Source organism: Euleptes europaea, chromosome 18 (assembly GCF_029931775.1).
Source record: "Euleptes europaea isolate rEulEur1 chromosome 18, rEulEur1.hap1, whole genome shotgun sequence".
Lineage (NCBI taxonomy): Eukaryota > Metazoa > Chordata > Lepidosauria > Squamata > Sphaerodactylidae > Euleptes > Euleptes europaea.
The window spans coordinates 9590402-9612339 of record NC_079329.1 but is presented as its reverse complement, the minus strand read 5'-3'; the positions used below and the strand labels follow the sequence as shown (position 1 = coordinate 9612339).

Sequence of the window (21938 nt, the reverse complement as noted above, 5' to 3'; positions counted from 1 at the left end):
TTTGGGCTTTGCAGGTGCCCACGTACCCAGAATGCCCCCCAGGGGGTGGATGGGAGGAAATTAGTTAGAAATGGGGGCCAAGGGCAACAAGGCCCTGCCATGATCTCCCCCCCCCAATCTCCCTGGGCTTCTCATTAGGGTTGCCAACTTCCAGGTACTAGCTGGAGATCTCCTGCTGTTGCAACTGATCTCCAGCCGATAGAGATCAGTTCGCCTGGAGAAAATGGCCGCTTTGGCCATTGGACTCTATGGCATTTATTCCCTCCCCAAACCCTGCCCTCCTCAGGCTGTGCCCCCAAAATCTCCCGCTGGTGGTGAAGAGGGACCTGGCAACCCTGTTTCTCACCCTTGCAGGGCTTCCTGCCTTCTTCCTCCCCTTCTCGCAAGCCGGCTACTCTCCATTTGGTGTGATTGCTTTGCGATCTGACCCTGACACCCCCCCCCCCAGACACCCTTTATTTCCCCTTCTTGGTCATCCATGCTGCATCTAATATTGGCCCCAGACAACACTGCTGTGCTCTTTCTGCATGCCGCCCTCCCTGAGTAGCGGTCCAAGTTGCATGACAGGCATCAGCGCTACAGGTGCATTCCCCTTCCTCCATCGCTGTATCTCCATATGCCAAAAAACACTTCCTGTCATTTCTACACAAATGCACTGTGTGTGTGGAGGGGAATTCGGCCTTCTTTCTCCAACTCCCACCCCCCTTATTTATGCGCTAACCCTGCAATTGTAGCCATTCATACATTTGCTCTGCCCTCCATCTTTGGCTTATGTCCTTAATTCCCTCCTTTTTCTACTCATGTTGTTGCCAGAGGTGGGGCAAGCTTGGTGTAGCGGTTAAGAGTGGTTGGAGCGGTGGACTCTGATTTGGAGAACCAGGCTTGATTCCCCACTCCTCCGCATGAGCTGCGGAGGCTAATCTGGTGAACCGGGTTGGTTTCCCCACTCCTACACATGAAGTCTGCTGGGTGACCTTGGGCTAGTCACAGCTCTGATTGAGCTCTCTGAGCCCCACCTACCTCACAGGGTGTCTGTTGTGGGAAGGGAAGGTGATTGCAAGCTGGTTTGATTCTTCCTTAAGTTGTAGAGAAAGTCGGCCTATAAAAGCCAACTTTTCTTCTTCCCATCCTGGGGGTAGTATTAGATTGTGATGTGTGTCCTGTTTATAAACAACCACACACGCACACCTGTCTTTCTTTCCATTTTAGCTGAGGAGCTGTCTCCTTGGCTGCCTGCCTGATTCCTCTGCTCTCTCACCCACCATTTCAAGTCACCATGTCAGGACCTGGAAGCAAGCGGGTGGCAGGGGATGGGGGCTCAGGGCCACCGGAGAAGAAGGCCAGCAGGGAAGAGAAGACCACCACCACTCTCATTGAGCCCATCCGGCTGGGGGGCATTTCTTCCACGGTAAGGACCTGGGGATGCGGTGTGTGTGTATGTGGGGGGTGAAGTCTGTGTGGCATTTGATTTGTGGTTTAGCTTCCTGTTTCGGGAAAAATGCTAGGAATCCTTGTGAATACACTCTCTGGCCTTTTAAGCAAGTGATTCGCTTTGATGGGATGTCAGGAAAGCCCTATGAAATATTACAGGACCCAGCCAGAAAAATTCTAGGCATGCGGTTGCCTGGGAGCTGGATGTCAGCGCCAGTGTATCTGAAGTATTTCTTCAGGCCTGTGTAGGGCTGAGACTTAAAATGAGATGCCAGCGCTAAGGAATCTGAAATGGTTGTCGAGCTTTTTTACACACAAAAAGAAGGGAAAATTTCGGACTTCTGAGTCAAAGGAGACAGGTTTGAAGGAGATGGAGGTAGGTTGTGTCAGTCAAGCAATTGCCAGAGGGTTTTCCCCCCTCTCCTGTGGATGTATTTAAAAGCCCAGAAAGCCAAAGATAGATACAATCTTTGCAAACTCATCCTTGTAACAGGGTTCTCTGAACCACTTTGTGTATGTGAAGTGCCGTCAAGTCGCTTTCGACTCATGGCGACCCTATGAATCAGTGTCCTCCAAAATGTCCTATCTTTGACAGCCTTGCTCAGGTCTTGCAAATTGAGGGCTGTGGCTTCCTTTATTGAGTCAATCTATCTCTTGTTGGGTCTTCCTCTTTTCCTGCTGCCCTCAACTTTTCCTAGCATGACTGTCTTCTCTAGTGACTCTTGCCTTCTCATAATGTGACCAAAATACGATAGCCTCAGTTTAGTCATTTTAGCTTCTAGGGTCAGTTCAGGCTTGATTTGATCTATAACCCACTGATTTGTTTTTTTTTTTTTGGCAGTCCACAGAATCCGTAACACTCTCCTCCAACACCCATTTCAAAGAACCACTTTACATGCCATATATTTATCCTGTTAAAAGACCAGCTGGTATTGCTTTCAGTGCAGGGACCATCACTAACGTGATTCCAGGATGCAAATGATATGCTAATAAGACGTGCAAAACAATTCAAATTGTATTGTTTCCATGTCTATGGGTGCTTTTTTTTTTTTTGAGGATTTGATTAGGAGTGTTTGAGCATGGCTGCGGTATAACTAATAAGCTTGGTGCTTGAAGGTGTGGGGTTATGGGCTCTGCGTAATGGAGCTGCTGATCTATTATCTTGTGAGTAGAAAGAGGGTTGGGCTGTGGATTCAATTCCGGTGGTGGGCTTCTTTCTGCAGGAGGAAATGGACCTCAAGGTGCTCCAGTTCAAGAACAAGAAATTAGCTGAGCGCCTGGAGCAACGGCAGGCCTTTGAGGATGAGCTGCGCGAGCGAATTGAGAAGCTGGAGAAGAGGCAGGCCACAGACGATGCCACCCTCCTGATCGTCAACCGCTACTGGAAGCAGGTATGGGGGGGGGGGGGGCTGGCCAGTATTTTCCCTTTAAGGTCCTAGATCTGAAAGTTACAGATAAAAGCTTGATAATTGGTCCTTCCCCGCCTTTTTTTTGGTCAGGACTTATGGCAACTTATGGCAACCCCTTAGGGCTGTCAAGGTGGTTGGAATTGCATCCCTCTGTGTAGCAACCCTGGAATTCCTCGGTGGTCTCACATCCAAGGACTTTGCTTCTAAAACCTGACGAGATGGGGCTAGCCTGGGCTATCCAGGTCAGGGCTGCCCTTCTTAGGAAACCATAATAGTATTCCAAAAACAATACACCACTAGGTTAGAATATAAATATAGCGTAAAATAACATTGGTAGACCACCGTGTAATGAACAACATCTAACTGTGCTAAACAACAGATTTGTTATTTAGCACAATTAGATGTTCATTACAAGATGGTCTACCTATGTTATTTTATGCTTCTTAGGAAAGCAGCAGGGGGCTAAGCAGGGTTTCCTTTAGCCAGGCTGTAAAGCTTGGATATGAACACATGAAGCTGCCTTATACTGAATCAGACCCTCAGTCCATCAGTATTGTCTACTCAGACCGGCAGCAGCTCTCCAGGGTCTCAGGCAGAGGTCTTTCACATCACCTGGGTAGTCCTTTTAACTGGAGATGCTGGGGATTGAACCTGGGACCTTCTGCATGCCAAGCAGATGCTCTGCCACTGAGCCATGGCCCCTCCCTGCCATGTTCCTCCCCCCCCCCCTGACTTGTTGAATAGAAACCGAGTTAATGGACACGATCAGTCCTGAATCTAGATTGTTTTGACGCGTGCTCAGCCCGGCATGCTGATCCTGGGTATCCTCCCCCTTCCTCTTTCCCCTGAACTGCATTTCCTGTCTCGTTCTTCCAGCTGGATGAGACGGTGCAAGGGCTGCTGAAACGTTATGATGGAGATTGCGGGCAGCCTCCGGAAGAGCCCAAGCTGGATGCCACAGGGGCGGATTTAGAGAGTGTGTCTGTCCTCGGTCAGGAGGGACTGGATAGGAGAGGTGAGCTGGGTTTACTGCACTTGGGGATTGGCTGTTCCCTCTTTCCCGCTGGTGCTGATGCTGCTCTTTCGGTCCCTCCAGAATCAATCCTGTCCCCCGTGACTCCTCCCACCTCCTGGAAGCCCGGAGGCCTCGTGCTGAATGAGCCGGCCCTCTCCTTCCTGGCTACCTTGGCCAGCAGCAGCAGTGAAGAGATTGAGCTGCAGCTTCAGGAGCGCATGGAGTTCTCCAAGGCTGCCGTCTCCCGGGTCGTGGAGGTCTCCGACAAGATCCACCGGCGCACGGAGGAGCTCTGCCAGAAGATCCATGCCCGTGGTGAGGTTTGACCTCAGCCTGCCCTCCCCCAATCCAGGCAGGGTTGAGGGGCCTTTGAAACATTTGACAGTGCTCCCAGCATCCTTTGCATAATACTGAGTGCGGCTCTGTTCAAGACATCACTTGAGAATCGGGGGTGGAGGGGCAGGTCCCGAGGTCCAGAGTTCTCGGGTTCTTCAAGGAGAGAGTTTTGGGGTAGATGGCAGGATGCATGAGAGAGGGCTGCGTTTTCTGCTTATAATCTGGAGGCGAAAGAATCCCGTGATTAAATTGCCAATTATTTCTTTGCGTGTGTGGCGAGTATGAATTGTGTCCAGGCTAATACACATGGAAGGTTTTATCTGCTGGACGTGAATTGATTATTTATTTCCCCTGAAACGTCCCGTGTCTAGTTTGAAGTACAAACAACATTTTTCTGGTGATTATGCGGTTCGTTATTGACCATCACAGCACTACTTTTCATTCTCACCGTGTTTGTTCATCTCAGAATACCACCACCACGTAGTTTGCCCGTTTATAATTATTTGACCACTCCTCGTCTTTCTAGAGCCTTCTGTTTAGCAAGACTGAATGCTAACTCCTCTATGGTTAGGCAGGGCAGGATTTTGAACATACCAGACCCAGACAGGACCTGTCCTTGCTCTTCTGGCTCTATTGATCCATTAGCTCATGCCCTTTTGGAATGCCACTTTATGAGGAACTTAGATCATGTTATATCTCTCCCCTTTTAACATATAAATCTAATGCCTCTGTGTCTGACATAATGCCTTTTGTATTAAGTGACCGGGATCCCAAGGCTACATTGTCAGTGGCAAGATTTATTTCAGTCCTCATAACCTTCAAACATTAGATTTAAAATCACGCTACTCAAGATCAATGAATCAAGGAGCTTCTAAGGAATAAAGGAAAGGTTATTGACCATTTTTCAAATGTGCTTTGCAATAGAACCTTGATTTTACGACGGGTCTGCGGGGTAGGCCCCTGGCAATTCCACATTTGCAGATCAACAGTTGACTCTGAGAGAAAATAATTCAGTCTCTAGGGAGAATTTTGAACCCTAAATCCCAGGTTGGACTGCAGAGGGCACTCGCTTTTAATCTTGTTGCTCAAAGCAGGGGTGGGGGGGGGTAGGAAGATTATGTTGGTGGCTGTTGCACCCTGCTGTGGGCAGTAGTTTGTGGCGAAGCAAGAAATTTCTTTCTTCCCCAGTGGACTTCGACCAGCTGGAAGAGGCGGTGAAGGCTCTCAATAAGGAGCTGATGCGGGAGAACCGGCACCTGCAGGACCTGATCACCCAGCTACAGGAGAAGCACCATAAGATCTCCCTAGAGGTAGGTTAAGAGCCAGCATGGTGTAGTGGTTAAGAGTGGCAGATTCTAATGTGGAGGACCGGGTTCGATTCCCCACTCCTCCACATGAAGCCTGCTGGGTGACCTTGGGCCAATCACAGTTCTCTCTGAACTCTCTCAGCCCATGCAGAGGCAGGCAATGGCAAACTGCCTCCGAACATCTTTTGGTTTGAAAACCCTACGGGGGTCGCCATAAGTCATCTGTGACTTGGCGGCACTTTACACGCACAGGGTAGGTTATGCGGCCGGGCCCTGCCAAGGGTGTGCTGTGGGCTTACCTGGAGCCGGCAGATGAGGCTCTCTGAGGCCTGTCGTGTCTGCTGTTTTTTCCTGCTTAGTATACAGAGCTTCAGGACAAGGTGACTTCGTCAGAGACCAAAGTGCTAGAGATGGAGACAACCATCGAAGACCTGCAGTGGGACATCGAGAAGCTGCGCAAGCGGGAGCAGAAGCTGAACAAGCACTTGGCCGAGGCCCTGGAGCAGGCAAGTGGTGGCCATCAAATGCTGGTGGTGTTCAAGGGCCTTTTTGTCTCTCCCCGTCCCAGGACAGGAGGGAAGCAGATAAAGGAGTGATCCCCAATGTAGTGCCTGTGGACACCATGGCAACCGCCCGTACTTCCCTAGGCACCAGCTGAGTTTTTCAGAAAGTGGGCGGGTCTGTTGTAAAGCAAGGCTTCTTATTGGCTGCCCACATTAAAATAAAAGGCTTTTTCATAGCTGCATGACACCTGGCTGCTGGAGGATCAGGAGGGCCTCTTTGATCTATTTTTCTGTCAAGGTTTACTCCAGCTGTACCTTACAAGGGTTTTGGCAGGGCTGCACTGTTTTCTCTTCAGTGAGGCTTGGGGAGGTTCAGGCAACCATGGGTGGTAATGTGGCATGGCAAGGGGCTTCCTTCTCCCTCTTTCACACCCCCTTCCCCCATCATTCTCATGGGTTTTTAGATAATTTGGGAATAGTTGTATGTTCCGTCTGCTGTTGTGGTCGAAACTTTCTCCAAACCGAGGTTTGCTTACATAAAAGGGCTCATTTTGACACCCATATATTTATGAAATTAGCAAAAAAATAAAGATGTCAAAACGTATTCATTATGGCTATAACAGACATAATATATTATGACAGAAACCTTTAACTGAGCAAACCTGACCACATTGTCTGTTGTCAAAGGATCTTGTTCTGCCTTTTCTTTGTCGCTAAAAAACTTCATAGATGTAGATCAGTGGTTCCCAAACTTTTTGGGCCACCGCCCCCTTGGGTCCACAAACTCAACCCCAGAGCCCCCTACCCTATCCAACAACACAGTTGAAGGGGCCCACTTCCAGTGCCCCCTGCTGCCCCCTTGACTCTTAGTGCCCCCCTAGGTAATCCCACTGCCCCCCAGGGGGTGGTACTGCCCACTTTGGGAACCACTGATGTAGATGATGAAAAAGAGGTGTGTGGCATTCATTTTTGTTGCTGGGTTAGCATTATATTATTCTTTAGCATTCCTTTCCCTAGATTTAACAGCCATTAGCTATTTTTCTGCCGTTTCACACTTTAAAAAGGGGGAGGGGAAATAAAGATTAATTTCTTGACACTAGAAAGAGAAAAGTTGCCATGTTTCTCATTATGTTATTATTGAGTTCCACATTTTTATAGCATAAATTATGCGGGTTTTTTATCCTCAAGGCAAGAGTGTATGGCACCTAATGTTTGGACAACAGATTTAATGCTTGGAAAATTCAGCTATGATTTATAAGATTCTGAATGTTTTTTTCTGCTTCTTTGGCAGCTAAATTCGGGTTATTACGCATCTGGCAGTTCCGGCGGGTTCCAGGGTGGGCAGATCACGCTTAGCATGCAGAAGGTAAGCAAAAAAAAAAAAGGGGGGGGGTGTCAAGTCAAAAGCGCCATTGGCATGTGTGGGCTTAGAGTCTTTCCTCTTTCCCAGCAGTGCCCTGCTAATCGTTTTTCTTTTGGTTTTGGGCTCGTAGTTTGAGATGTTGAATGCTGAGCTGGAGGAGAACCAAGAACTCGCCAACAGCCGCATGGCAGAACTGGAGAAATTGCAACAGGAAATGCAGCAGGCTGTTAGGACCAATGAGAAGCTCAAGGTAGTGAAGAACCCACCGCATGATAAGTGGGAAAGCAGAGCAGTGTCCAGCACCAGCCACTGCCCAAATCCAGACCTCCTTGGTTCCAACAAGGCTTATATAATCATAGAGTTGGAAGGGACCTCCAGGGCCATCTAGTCCAACCCCCTGCACCATGCAGGAAATTCACAACTACCTCCCCCCACACACCCCCAATGACCCCCTACTCCATGCCCTGAAGATGGCCAAAAAAATCCCTCCAGGACCCCTGGCCAATCTGGCCTGGAGGACAGTTGCTTCCTGATCCCAAAGTGGTGATCAGCATTTCCCTGGGCATGTAAGAAAGGGCCACGAGAGCCAAGCGCTGACACAACCCTTCCTGCCCTCCCTCTTCATGATCTGCCTAAGTTCACAGAATCAGCATTGCTGACAGATGGCCATCTGGCCTCTGCTTAAAAACCTCCAAAGGAGGCTTCTGTGTAATATGCCTTTTAATAACATGCGGGGCCGGTTAGAGGACTCCAACCCAGGAATCAATGGTTGAGACCCCCAGCCAGTTCTCCTCCCTTGGTGTGACCCCGCTCATGCCTATCCTGCAGGTGGCGCTGCGGAGCCTGCCCGAGGAGGCGGTGAAGGAGACGCTGGAGTACAAAGTGCTCCAGTCTCAGTTCTCGCTGCTGTACAACGAGAGCCTGCAGGTGAAAACGCAGCTGGATGAGGCCCGCGCCCTTCTTCTCACCACCAAGAACAGCCACCTGCGCCACATCGAGCACATGGAGGTGAGGGGTGGGGGGCGTGTGGGATGTCACAAACATGAACACATGAAGCTGCCTTATACCGAATCAGACTCTCGGCCCATCAAAGTCAGTATTGTCTACTCAGTCGGGCAGTAGCTCTCCAGGGTCTCAGGCAGAGGTCTTCCACATCACCTACCTGCCCGGTCTCTTTAACTGGAGATGCCAGGGATTGAACCTGGGACCTTCTGCATGCCGAGCAGATGCTCTACCACTAAGTCACATCCCCTCCCCTGTCCTGAGAAAACTGTGACTGACCCAAGGTCACCCAGCAGGCTTCATGTGGAAGAGTGGGGAATCGAACCCGGTTTTCCAGATTAGAGTCTGCCGCTCTTAACCACAACGCCATGCTGGCCTATGGTCTTCACTGCCTGCAGGAATGTAGACATGCTAAATTGGAATGTGTGGGGGGGAGAGGTGACATCCTGTCCCTTCTTCTTCTCCCCTCCTGCCTTAGCTTGGTGGCACAGAACCGAAACACACAGTCCACGTTATTATAGTTGGACCATGATGCTACCTTTTGAGAAAGGCAGGCGCATGCACGCATGTTCACCTCTCGTGTGTGTGTGTGTGTGTGTCTGTGCTTCGGCTCCTTGTGGCTGATGCCGATCCCCTTCCCGGCAACAGAGCGATGAGCTGAACCTGCAGAAGAAGCTGCGGACGGAGGTGATCCAGCTGGAGGACACGCTGGCACAAGTGCGCAAGGAGTATGAGATGCTCCGTATCGAGTTTGAGCAGAACTTGGCTGCCAATGAGCAAGCAGGTGAGACTGAATCTCCCTCCTTTCAGTCATACAGCTCTGACTAAGGATTTCCCCTTGTTATATGTTTGTCTTTGCAACCTGTACGGTAGGCTTCGCTCCTACTCGGCACTCTTTGGTGTGAGTTTTCACTATGCTGGAGCTATGGAAGTGTATTCAGTGTGACAGAAGAGCACTCGCTAAGTTCTGTCCATGCTGTTGTGCCAGGCCCAGTGTTGGTGGGATGTTCCCATCACTAAGGGAAATTGTGGCTACCTCTGGGGACTCCGTTTATTCCCCCCCCCATGTTTCAAGTGTCTTGTTATGCTTCAGGCCTACTGGCTGGGGGGCAGTTGTCTTGCAATTTCCCACTTGATATATCCATCACTGAATGGTGGGGGTCAGTTAAAAAACAAAGCAAACCTCTTCTGGTTAATTGAAAAGATGTCCCCAGTTAATCATACAGCAGCTTGGTTTGATTTGTTCTTTTTTTAAAAAATCCTGTGCATTAGTTTTAATGCAAATTCTTTTAAAAAATGCGCGTGGGTGCCTTAGAAAAATATTTCCTGTTTATTCCTGTTCTTTCCCATCCCAGAGAAACTCTGTTTCAGAGACGGTGCTTTATCGCAGCATGGAGCAAACACTGTTGACACGAAACGTGTGCCGATTTAATCGATCTGCCCGTGAATCAAGCGTAAAACTCCTCCGTTCGTCGGATCGAAGATCTCCTTAACCCTCTTTCAAAGCAATCTTCTTTCCTTCCTCTCTCCTTCTCTTCCCCCTCCCCCACCCCTTTGCCCTCCCCCTCTCAGGCCCCATCAACCGAGAGATGCGGCACCTGATCAGCAGCCTGCAGAACCACAACCACCAGCTGAAGGGCGACGTACAGCGTTATAAGCGCAAGCTCCGGGAGGTGCAGGCGGAGATCAACAAGGTGAGCGGAGGGGAGGAGCCCTGACTCTGTGGGAGGGCGTCTGCTTTGCACACACACACCGGTCAGTCCCTGGCATCATAGAATCATAGAGTTGGAAGGGACCACCAGGGCCATCGTCCAACCCCCTGCACAATGCAGGAAATTCACAACTACCTCCCCCCTCCCACACCCCTAGTGACCAGAAGATGGCCAAGATGCCCTCCCTCTCATCATCTGCCTAAGGTCACAGAATCAGCATTGCTGACAGATGGACATCTAACCTCTTCTTAAAAACCTCCAGGGAAGGAGAGGCTTTAGGTGGGAGGCTTTATTCTTACTGCCATAGGCCAGTATAAAACACCCAATGCAGTACAATCATAGCTAAAAGAAAGGTTAGCTAGGATGTCAATACATGCTTCAGTATCATTTACAAATTAGAATCATAGAGTTGGAAGGGACTACCAGGGTCATCTAGTCCAACCCTCACAATGCAGGAAATTAACAACTACCTCCCCCCACATCCCCAATGACCCCCAACCCTCCCCCTGCCATGCAGGATCCCACAATCAAAGCACTCCCGACAGATGGCCATCCAGCCTCTGCTCCAAAGACGGGGACCTCCAAAGACGGGGACTCCACCACCCATTCACTGAGTATTATTCAGAAAGCCGGCGGCCCGTAATTAAAATGTCGGTCACAGAAGATGTAGAATACAATTAATTTAATTGCTCTTGAGGCATTCAGACTCCCTTCTTTCTAATTACTGCATGGCAAAATTTTGCAACCGTGAGAGAAACAGTAGGGTTCCTGTCTTCCAGCAAAATTTTTATCGTTTTGCCTTTGATAGGATTAGAATGGCTGTCATAGCCAGGATACTTATGCTGAATGAGAGGCCATATTAAGTGCATTCTGGCTTCCCTGTGAATCTCACAATGCAGGAGGATATGTTCCATTGACTCAACAACCTTGTCAGGACAGGAACGCAAACGTATGTCCATAGGTTGCGCTTGGGTCAGGTGGGAGGCAGGGTGAAGGATCTCAGCCTGAGCCCCTGGAATGCAGCTGCCAGTCAGAGCAGACAACACCGTGACGGACCCAATGGCCTGACTCGGAGGCATCTTCCTGTGCGCTGCTGATGTGGGAGGGCCTGAGGAACCGAGGGTGGTGTGCAAGCTTCACCACTCTGCCGTTTGACCCTTTCAGCCATCCTGTGAGGTTATTTATTTAAAACGTTTCTGTGCCGCCGTTACATCCCGGTAAGGTCCCCGAGGTGGAAAGCACTAAAATATTTCATCGTTGGGACAGATAGGGCAGGCGTTATCTGAAGGAACCACTTTCTTCCGTATGAACTTGCCTGTTTGTTTAGATCTTCATCTGAGGCCTGCTCTGGAGACCCTCTCCTTTGGGGGTTAGGAGGGTTGTGACTGGAGACAGGGCCTTTTCAGAGGTGGCACCCATTTCATGGAATCCCCTTCCTAGAGAGGCTTGCTTAGGTCCATTCATGGTTCTGTAGGCACCACTCTGAAACCTTGTTATTCTCTTGGACCCCTTTTGGAAATTCCTGTTTCTTTTTTGCTGTAATCATACAATTTTCTGATATTTTCTGGGTTTTAATATGGCTTGTTTTTAAGAAGAAGAAGAGTTGGTTTTTATATGCTGACTTTCTCTGCCATTTAAGGGAGAATCAAACCGGCTTACAATCACCTTCCCTTCCCCTCCCCACAACAGACACCCTGTGAGGTAGGTGGGGCTGTGCGAGCTCTAAGAGAACTGTGACTAGCCCAAGGTCACCCAGCTGGCTTCATGTGTAGGAGTGGGGAAACAAATCCAGTTCACCAGATGAGCCTCCGCCGCTCATGTGGAGGAGTGGGTAATCAATCCCGGTTCTCCAGATCAGACTCCACCATTCCAAACCACTGCTCTTAACCACTACACCACGCTGGCTCTCTTTTTGTAATACTTTTTGTAAGCTTTCTTGGGCATATCATAGGTTATATTATTTATTATTAATTTAAAGCATTTACTAGCCACCTTTCTACCTTGAGGAAGTCAAGGTGGCTTACAAGGTAAATCAAACAACAGTTATTAAAAATGCTTAAAAGACCACAATTTAAAATTTCAGGACTGCGCTAAATAAAGAACAAAATTAGTCAAATGCAGTCCTAAATAAAACTGCCTTCAAGTGCCTCCTGAAGATCGAGAGTGGGGGGCCAGGCGTGCCTTCCTGGGGAGGTTGTTCCATAATCATGGGGTTGCCACCAAAAAGGCCCTCTCATGTGCCCACCAAACGAGCTTCTTTGATTGATGGGACAGTCAGGAGGGCCTCTCCGTGTGATCTATATTCCTGGGCAGGAACGTATCGTCCTTCAGGTACCTCGGTCCTAAGTCATGGGCATTAAAGGAACACACATGAGCGCATGAAACTTATACCCTAGGTCCATCAAAGTCAGTCTTGTCTACTCAGACCGGCAATGGCTCTCCAGGGTCTCAGGCAGAGGTCTTTCACATCACCTATTTGCCTAGTCCCTTTAGCTGGAGATGCCGGGGATTGAACCTGGGACCTTCTGCATGTCAGGCAGATGCTCTACCATTGAGCCACGGCCCCTCCTCTACAAAACTACCACCCTGAATTGGGTTCAGGAGCTGATCAGTAGCCAGTGTAATTGGTATAATATTGGGGTCACGTGCTCCCGGTAACTGATAGACATTATAATAATTCTAGATGTTCTAGTGGAATCTCTTGCCTTGTCCTGTAATGCCTTCTTTCTTTTCAGGTCCGGATGCAGCAGAGTGGCTTTCCCTCTAGTTCAGCCACGGCTCACCCTCCATCAGGGGGTGAAGATCATACGGGACCGCCAGGGGCTCCAGGCACAGCTACAGTGAAAGAAGAAGAGGGGGCCGTGCCCCCTGAAGTGAAGAGGGAGCCCAAAGAGGTGCAAGTGAAGAAGGAGCCCAAGGAGGAGATGGTGACCCCCCAGTCATTTGGGGCCCATGAGGGGGTAAAAAAGGAGGAAGAGGAACCCCCTGCCCTCCAGCCCCCCACCCCGCAGCCGCCCCCACCTCCCCGAGCCAAGGAACCCGAGAGGTCCAAGGGGCGTGGCGGAGACCGGAGCGGGGACCGCGAGAGATCCCGGGACCGGGACAAAGAGACCTCGTCGTCGTCTTCGTCATCGTCCTCTTCCTCACGGGACCGGGACAAACAGAAGGGCGGCGGGGGCGGCGATGATCCCAAGAAGAAGGACTCCGATATTCTGAAACAGCTGAGGACTGAGCTGAAGTGAGGGTTGGAGAGTGTCGTGGGGATGGGGTTATGGGGTGGAGGGTTGAAGGGCCAATTGGAGATGGGGGGCGGGGGGGAGAAACATTCAAGGGGTGGGCTGGATGAATCAAAGGGAAGGAGGAGATTGTGATTTGGGGTGATGTGTGGGAAGGTATTGGTGAGCCCTGGAGTTGCCTAAGGGCAGGGAGTCTTTTCCAGGAAGGGTCTTCTGCCACTACGGAGACCCCCTAGGGAGGGTCTGTGGCTCAGTGGTAGAGCATCTGCTTGACATACAGAAGGTCCCAGGTTCAATCCCCAGCATCTCCAGCTAAAGGGACTAGGCAGGTACAGTGAGGGAAAAAAGTATTTGATCCCCTGTTGAATTTGCCCGTTTGCCCTCTGACGAAGAAACTACCAGTCCATAATTCTAATGGTAGGTTTATTGTAGCTGTGAGAGACAATAACAACAGGAAAAAACCCAGAAACCCAGAAGAAAAAAGTCAGAGATTGATGTGCATTATAATGAGTGAAATAAGTATTTGATCCCTTTGCAAAAGATGACTTAGTACTTGGTGGCAAAACCCTTGTTGGCAATTACAGAGGTCAGACGTTTCTTGTAGGTGGCCACCAGGTTTGCACACATCTCAAGAGGTATTTTGTCCCACTCCTCTTTACAGATCCTCTCCAAGTCAGTAAGATTTCGAGGCTGATGTGTAGCTACTCGAACCTTCAGCTCCCTCCACAGATTTTCGATGAGATTAAGGTCTGGAGACTGGCTAGGCCACTCCAGGACCTTAATGTGCTTCTTCTTGAGCCACACCTTTGTTGCCTTGGCTGTGTGTTTTGGGTCATTGTCATGCTGGAATACCCATCCTTGACCCATTTTCAGTGCCCTGGCTGAGGGAAGGAGGTGCTCACCCAAGATTTGACAAAACATGGTCCCGTCCATCGTCCCTTTGATGCGGTAAAGGTGTCCTGTCCCCTTAGCATAATATATCCCCCTCCATGTTTGACGGTGGGGATGGTGTTCTTGGGGTCGTAGGCAGAATACCTCCTCCTCCAAACACGGCGAGTTGAGTTGATGCCAAAGAGCTCGATTTTGGTCTCATCTGACCACAACACTTTCACCCAGTTCTCCTCTGGGTCATTCAGATGTGCATTGGCAAACTGCAGACGGGCCTGTACATGTGCTGTCTTGAGCAAGGGGACCTTGCGGGCTCTGCAAGCTCTCAGTCCTTCACTCAGTCCAGAACAGCAGTTGGTAGTGTTTTCATGTTCTCATGATTATTGCAACTCCACAAGATGAGATCTTTCATGGAGCCCCAGACCGAGGGAGGTTGACTGTTAGGGTTAGGGTTGTCACCTTCTCATCAAGCTGCTTGGCAATAGTCTTGTAGCCCAGTCCAGCCTTGTGCAGGTCTACAATCTTGTCCCTGACATCCTTGGACAGCTCTTTGGTCTTGGTCATGGTGGCTAGTTTGGAATCTGATGGATTGATTGCTTCTGTTGACAGCAGAACCCTAACCCTAATCTGGCTGGTTGATAGGGGATCAAATACTTATTTCACTCATTATAATGCACATCAATCTCTGACTTTTGTGTTCTGGGTTTCTGGGGTTTTTCCTGTTGTTCTGTCTCTCACAGCTACAATAAACCTACCATTAAAATTATGGACTGGTCATTTCTTTGACAGAGGGCAAACGGGCAAATTTAGCAGGGGATCAAATACTTTTCCCCCTCACTGTAGATGATGTGAAAGACCTCTGCCTGAGACCCTGGAGAGCCGCTGCCGGTCTTAGACAATACTGACTTTGATGGACCAAGGGTCTGATTCAGTACAAGGCAGCTTCATGTGTTCCAGGAATAGCTAAACCCTTATATCCTTCAGGGAGGGTCCAGGGTGCTCCATGGGGAGGAGCTGTGGTTCAGTGGTCGAGCATCTGCTTGGTATGCAGGAGATCTCAGATTCAACCCCCGTCATTTCCATTAAAAAGGACCAGACAGTAGGTGATTGGGAAAGACCTCCACCCGAGACCTGGAGAGCTGCTGCTGGTCTGAGTAGAAAATTGCGACCTTAATGGACTGATGATCTGATTCAGTATACGCCAGCTTCATGTGTGCGTTCATGTGTGTAATTATTTACTTTATTTATTCTCTGCCTTTCTAGTCAAGGCTCAAGGCAGAGTACAGAGTTATAAAAAACCACTCAATAAAAGACCTGCATGATGCATACAGTGGATAATGCAGTTCAGCCACATTTCACCGTTAGAGAATAAAAGCAGTATAATACATCCCATTAATAACACAGTATAAAGGGGGAGAGGGAACAAAAGGCCTAAAATGTTCACAGGTATTTAAAACCACTGTGGTTGGGGTGTGGCCTCGACTTTGATGCCGATCCTGTTTCTCCCTTCCTTAGGAAGGCTCAAGAGAGCCAGAAGGAGATGAAGCTGCTCTTGGACATGTACAAGTCGGCTCCCAAAGAGCAGCGGGACAAAGTGCAGCTCATGGCGGCGGAGAAGAAAACCAAGGCAGAGGTGAGGCGCGTGCAGCCCCCCCCCCCCCCCAAGAACTGTCCTTCTGGTAACCGAGAGACCATGTTACATACATGAACCTTTATTGGCATAATAACCATATTGCCAGTACAAGCAACCACGCTTGTACAAGCACAGTGCCTGTACAAGCAACCACGTGCTTGTACAGGCACCTTAAAGGAAAAAGCCGTGTTCCATCATAAAATGACAAATCGGTTAAGATCAGTATATAACTAATATTAAAAAAGATCTCATATTTCAAGCTAATAAAGCCATCTGGATCCTTTAATAACAAATACACTGAAACATCAGTGGTCACCGTTCTTGTTCTGTACCATTGCTTCTTGGCCTTTTGGCTAAGATCGTGCAGTGTCCTAAGGTTACTTTCCTTCTCATCATCCCCAATCCTAAGCCTTATTTGGGCTTAAGTAGCTCCCCAACTGCTGCTGGTAGCTTGCAGCCAAGGGTTGGTGCGTTGAGAGCCTGCTTTAGTTTTTTAAATATTTTTTTAACAAGAATCATAGAGTTGGAAAGGACCACAAGGGTCATTTAGTCCAACCCCCTGCATAATGCAGGAAATTAACAACGACCTCCCCCCATATCCCCAGTGACCCCAACCCTCCTCCCACCATGCAGGATCCCACAATCAAAGCACTCCCGACAGATGGAACAAACAAAACAAATTCAACATACATACAGCAACATACATACAGCCATTCTACCCTTCCAAAGTGTGCCTATACCCGTCATATTATAAAGTAATAACCTCTTAATTACAACTAATAAAATCAATTTTACAAACACTACGATAGAGAATCTCTAATACTATATTAGTCCTGATTATTACTGCTTCTAATTTCTGATTTTATACCTAATGTTATTCATCCTAATACTGATTCAAAAGTATTCTGAATAAAAATAAGTCTAAATTAAGAACTGCTAATTAATGAAATTGCTGTATTTAAAATATCTGCTTCATCAATACAAAAATATACTGTTAATGGGCTATAGCATGTCTACCTTAATATAAATTTGTCCATACCAGTTTTATACTTTATCATCAGTTTTATACTTTATCATAATAACTGTTTTACATAGTCATAATAACTTGGCCTGCTTTCGTTTTGTACTCTTGATTGTGGTGATACAGCGTACCAACATATTGGTTCAGGGCAAGACAGTAGGGTTAGAGGGGAGAGGGAAGAGATTCTGTGAGACTCAAAGTTGCACAAAGCAAGCTCCCAAGAGAAGGTCTTGGCCATATTTGAAAGGTCGGTTACATAAATAATTCAGGTGTTCTTAATTTATCTTATTCTTTGTGGTGAGACTAGACTGAACCACGCCAGGAGGCGAGGATTTAAGGGGCCCTCCGTGACTCTTTGGCTTGGTCCGATTGGCAGGTGGAGGAGCTGCGGGTGCGGATCCGCGAACTGGAGGAGAAGGAGAAGAAGGAAAGCAAGAAGATGGCGGATGAGGACGCCTTGCGTAAGATCAAGTTGGCGGAGGAGCAAATCGAGCATCTGCAGAAGAAGCTGGCTGCAACCAAACAGGTATCCCATGTGGGAGGAAAAGCAGGTGTGAAAATAGGTGGTGGTGCTGCTGAGTGGCCACGCTGGCCTGGAGGTTGCCCCAGCCTATCTGTGACCGTGGAGAGGCAGCTTAGTCCACTGGTGACTGTGGACAACAGCTTCCACAATTGTGAAATGTGTTCTGTGTGAAAACCAGTGCGATACAGAGGATAGAGTGTTGGACTAGGATCTGGGAGACCCAGGTTTGAAACCTTCACTCTGGCATGGAAGCTTGCTGGGTGACTTTGGGGTAGTCGCACATTGTCAACATAGCCTACCTCACAGGGTGGTTGTGAGGATAAAACGGAGGAGAGGAAGACAATGTTAACCCACTTTGGGTGCCAGTTGGGGAGAAAGACAGGGTATAAACCAGGGGTGTAGAACTGATTTGTTACGAGGGCCGGATATGACATAAAGGTCACTTGGCCGGGCCAAGTGTACCATATAATTTAATGCCAGGTACCAGAGATACAAACTTTATGGAAGGCACAGGCAAAGCCAATTAATGACATTATTTTTTACTTTATTTTTTTTACTTAAAATACAAACCTGCTTAAAGCAATAACGCTCTTACAGGATTTTCTGTTAGTTATCAGTATTTGATCATTGACACCTCGGGACTGGGAGAGGTGGCTGCCCGCGGCTGGCAATCCTGCAGTGGGCTGGTCACCCCAGATCGGGACCAAGGGGTCGACTGCCTTGGCTGGCTCACCAGCCGGATAAGAACCCTCAAGGGGCCAGACCTGGCTCCTGGGCCTTATGTTTTACATCTGTGGTATAAACCAAGCAAATTCTCCCTCTGGGCCCTGGTGTTCAGCAAAAAGGTCCACAGGCCTTTTTGTTTTCTTCGTGACCCTGGAGCTTTGGCTATAATACGGGCTAGCTGGAGATAGGAGCCCCGTGGCGCAGAGTGGTAAGCTGCAGTACTGCAGTCCAAGCTCTGCTCATGACCTGAGTTCGATCCCGACGGAGGCTGGTTTCAGGTAGCCGCCTCAAGGTTGACTCAGCCTTCCATCCTTCCGAGGTCGGTAAAATGAGTACCCAGCTTGCTGGGGGTAAAGGGAAGATGACTGGGGAAGGCACTGGCAAACCACCCCGTCAAACAAAGTCTGCCTAGTAAACGTCGGGATGTGACGTCACCCCATGGGTCAGGAATGACCCAGAGCTTGCACCGGGGACCTTTACCTTTTAGAGACAGGAGAGCTGGATGGCAGGTTTTAAGGCTGTTCTTTTCCCCCGTTTTGTCTGGTGGGGCAGGAGGAGGAGGCTCTGCTGTCCGAGATGGACGTGACGGGCCAGGCCTTCGAGGACATGCAGGAGCAGAACACGCGGCTGAACCTGCAGCTGCGCGAGAAGGACGACGCCAACTTCAAGTTGATGTCGGAGCGCATCAAATCCAACCAGATTCACAAGCTGCTGCGGGAGGAGAAGGACGAGCTGGCCGAGCAGGTGCTGGCCCTCAAGTCGCAGGTGAGCTCAGGATCCCCTCTCTCCTTGCTGGGCTCAGGGAGCTCTGGCAGGAAGAAGGAGAAGAAAGGGGTGGGGGAAGGGTTCCCCTTCACACGCGGGACACCTCCTGCCCCTAAACTGCTTCGGTTTGTTTGTCAGGTGGACACCCAGCTGCTGGTGGTGCAGAAGCTGGAGGAGAAGGAGCGGGTACTGCAGGGGAATCTGGCCACCGTGGAGAAGGAGCTGACTTTGCGCAGCCAGGCCTTGGAGCTCAACAAAAGGAAGGTGAGGAGATGTGGTCTGCAGGATCTGAGTTTTGGGAACGAGGGTACGTAGAAATGAGGAGGGTAGCCTGTGCTTTTAAAACCTGTCTTTAAAATGATAACAAATTTTTGCCCAGGGAGAACCTGACTCCTGCAGCCTATATATCCTTTTTTGCAAAATGAAAATACTTACACATAGTTGCATGACTTTTTCCCCTTTCTGTTTATGTGTGTGTGTTAACTGCCGTCAAGTCGCTTGCGACTCATGGTGACCATCTGAATCCATGTCCTCCAGAACGTCCTATCTTTAACAGCCTTGCTCAGGTCTTGTAAACTGAGGGCTGTGGCTTTCTTTATCGAGTCCATCTATCTCTTGTTGGGTCTTCCTCTTTTCCTGCTGCCTTCCACTTTTCCTAGCATGATTGTCTTTTCCAGTGACTCTTGGGACTCTTCTCATAATGTGACCAAATTACGACAGTCTCAGTTTAGTCATTTTAGCTTCTAGGATCAGTTCAGGCTTGATTTGATCTATAACCCACTGATTTGGTTTTTTTGGCAGTCCACAGTATCCGTAACACTCTCCTCCAAAACCACATTTCAAAGGATTTCTGTTTATAGGGAAGGGCTAATAGGAATGCCAGGCTCTTAGTCCATCCACCTTCTGATGAATCTCCAGGCAATAGCCATGCATTTTCAAGCTGGACTTCTCCACTTTAAGGGCTAGAAACCTGCGGGGGGGGGTTAAGAAATCAAAAGCTGAGATTCCCTTGGCATTGCTCTCTGTGCTTAGTTGTGGAATACACTCCACCCTAGAAACGAAATTCCCATAGAAGGATGCTGTTGGGGACGCTCACAGCAGACAGCTGTCACTTGGAGTGTTTTTAAGAATGGGCAGCTCACAGCCTCTGCTCCATTCCCCTTGCAGGCGGTGGAGGCCGCCCAGCTGGCGGAAGATCTGAAGGTGCAGCTGGAGCACGTGCAGTGTCAGCTGAAGGAGATCCAGACCTGCATGGCCGAGAACCGAGCGGCCAAGGAGAAGGAGTCTTTCAACCTCAAGAGGGCTCAGGTACGGAGCAGGGACCTCTGCTGCTGCACTGTGCAGGTGTGTCGGCCGGCTCTGCGTCTTCTTGGCGGAGGCTCTTCAGTTGGGGCGTCTGCCTGGTCTTTTGCCTGCTGCGGTTGTGGGGAAGTGCTGTCAAGTCGCAGCTGATTTATGGCAACCCCGAAAGGTTTTCCGGGCGAGAGATGTTTGGAGGTGGTTTGCCATTGACTGCCTCTGTGTTGTCTCCCATCCAAATATAAACCAGGGCAGACCCTGCTTGGCAGTCAAGATCTGATGAGAGCAACCTAGCCTGGGTCAGCCGGGTCAGGGCCTTGTGCCTGCTACGCATCCCTTTTCTCCTTTTGGTCCCATTGACGTTGTACCCCCTCCCCATGAATAAACTCAAAAGAGTTTCTGTATAGACATTAGGAAGAATTTTCAAACAGTTAGAGCGGTTCCTCAGTGGAACAGGCTTCCTCGGGAGGTGGCAAGTGCTCCTTCCCTGGAGGTTTTTAAGCAGAGGTAGAAGGCCATCTGTCAGCAATGCTGATTCTATGACCTTAGGCAGATCATGAGAGGGAGGCCACCTTGGCCATCTTCTGGGCATGGAGTAGGGGTCACTGGGGGTGTGGGGGGAGATGTAGTTGTGAATTTCCTGCATTGTGCAGGGGGTTGGACTAGATGACCCTGGTGGTCCCTTCCAACTCTTATGATTCTGTGATGGACTCACATTCTAGCTGTATCTGAAGAAGTGAGCTATGGCTCACGAAAGCTCGTACCCTGCCAGAAATTTTGTTAGTCTTTAAGGTGCTACTGGACTCTTGCTCTTTTTTCTCCCCTCCCCAGGAGGAGATTTCCCGCCTGCGGCGCAAGCTGGAGAAACAGCGGAAGGTGGAGGTCTATGCGGACGCCGACGAGATCTTGCAGGAGGAGATCAAGGAGTACAAGGTGAGTGGAGGAGAAGGGGGTGTTTCTGTCCCTGGTGGAGCTTCATCCGGGGAAGGTGATCCAGGAGACGCAGCCTCACCTTTCCCGCTGGTCTGCATCCCCAGGCCAAGCTGACCTGCCCGTGCTGCAACACGCGCAAGAAGGACGCAGTCCTCACCAAGTGCTTCCACGTCTTTTGCTTCGAGTGCGTCAAGACGCGCTACGACACCCGCCAGCGGAAATGCCCCAAGTGCAACGCGGCCTTCGGGGCCAACGACTTCCACCGCATCTACATCAGCTGAGCGCCTGGGACCCAGTCCCACCTGATGGGGATCCCCTTCATGGACTCGGCTTGGATCTTTAGGTCACCTGCCTGGGATCCATACAGGACGAATCGCTGCTCCTTCACTCTCCTGGTTGCACGGATCTTCTCCCTGAGTTGAAACACCTTCCCTGGTTTCCTTGAGGGTGGAGCTTTTCTCTCTCTCTTTATTTTCCTCCCTCCCCGAACTGCCTTCTACGCGGCCTCTCTGCTTCTGGGTCTGCTCACTGGATCCCCCCCTCCTTGTATCTGGATGAATTTGCTGAGCTTGTCTTCGACCTTTCCCAGGCAGGCCCCTCCAAATCGCCTCTGGATCTTTTTGTTTTGCCCTTCTATCATTTTGAAAACTTTTATGATGCAAGTTTCCCATCTACCGGCTGCTGGCAGCAGTCATTCAGATGAATTGCTCCCCATTGCAGAAGAGGGTTATTTCTTTTCATTTTTTTTAAATTTTTAAGATATGTTCTGTATGGAGGTTTTTGGAAGTAAAACTTGGGAGGTGGTCTATCCTGAGAGACCCCTCTGTATTCCTCAA

General features: G+C 49.4%; 1 protein-coding gene across 1 annotated transcript; it reads left to right on the top strand.

The window, feature by feature from the left end:
- Nucleotides 1–1213: 1213 nt before the first annotated feature.
- On the top strand, nucleotides 1214–21388 carry RNF40 (ring finger protein 40). The gene is made up of 19 exons (XM_056863019.1): nucleotides 1214–1408; nucleotides 2655–2822; nucleotides 3717–3855; nucleotides 3937–4170; nucleotides 5380–5501; nucleotides 5858–6004; nucleotides 7293–7367; nucleotides 7495–7614; nucleotides 8193–8372; nucleotides 9015–9150; nucleotides 9939–10060; nucleotides 12814–13316; nucleotides 15718–15835; nucleotides 17233–17382; nucleotides 18658–18870; nucleotides 19009–19134; nucleotides 20038–20178; nucleotides 21001–21102; nucleotides 21207–21388. The coding sequence occupies exons 1-19, from the start codon at nucleotides 1277–1279 to the stop codon at nucleotides 21381–21383; spliced, it is 3105 nt and encodes a 1034-aa protein (XP_056718997.1). The 5' UTR covers nucleotides 1214–1276; the 3' UTR covers nucleotides 21384–21388.
- Nucleotides 21389–21938: the final 550 nt, after the last annotated feature.

Excerpts from the sequence above, each read along its gene's own strand:
- RNF40 (XM_056863019.1), top strand. The coding sequence starts at position 1,277 with ATGTCAGGACCTGGAAGCAAGCGGGTGGCAGGGGATGGGGGCTCAGGG. Across the intron at positions 3,856-3,936 it reads GGAGGGACTGGATAGGAGAG|AATCAATCCTGTCCCCCGTG; the intron begins GTGAGCTGGGTT and ends CGGTCCCTCCAG. Across the intron at positions 18,871-19,008 it reads TGCTGGCCCTCAAGTCGCAG|GTGGACACCCAGCTGCTGGT; the intron begins GTGAGCTCAGGA and ends TTTGTTTGTCAG.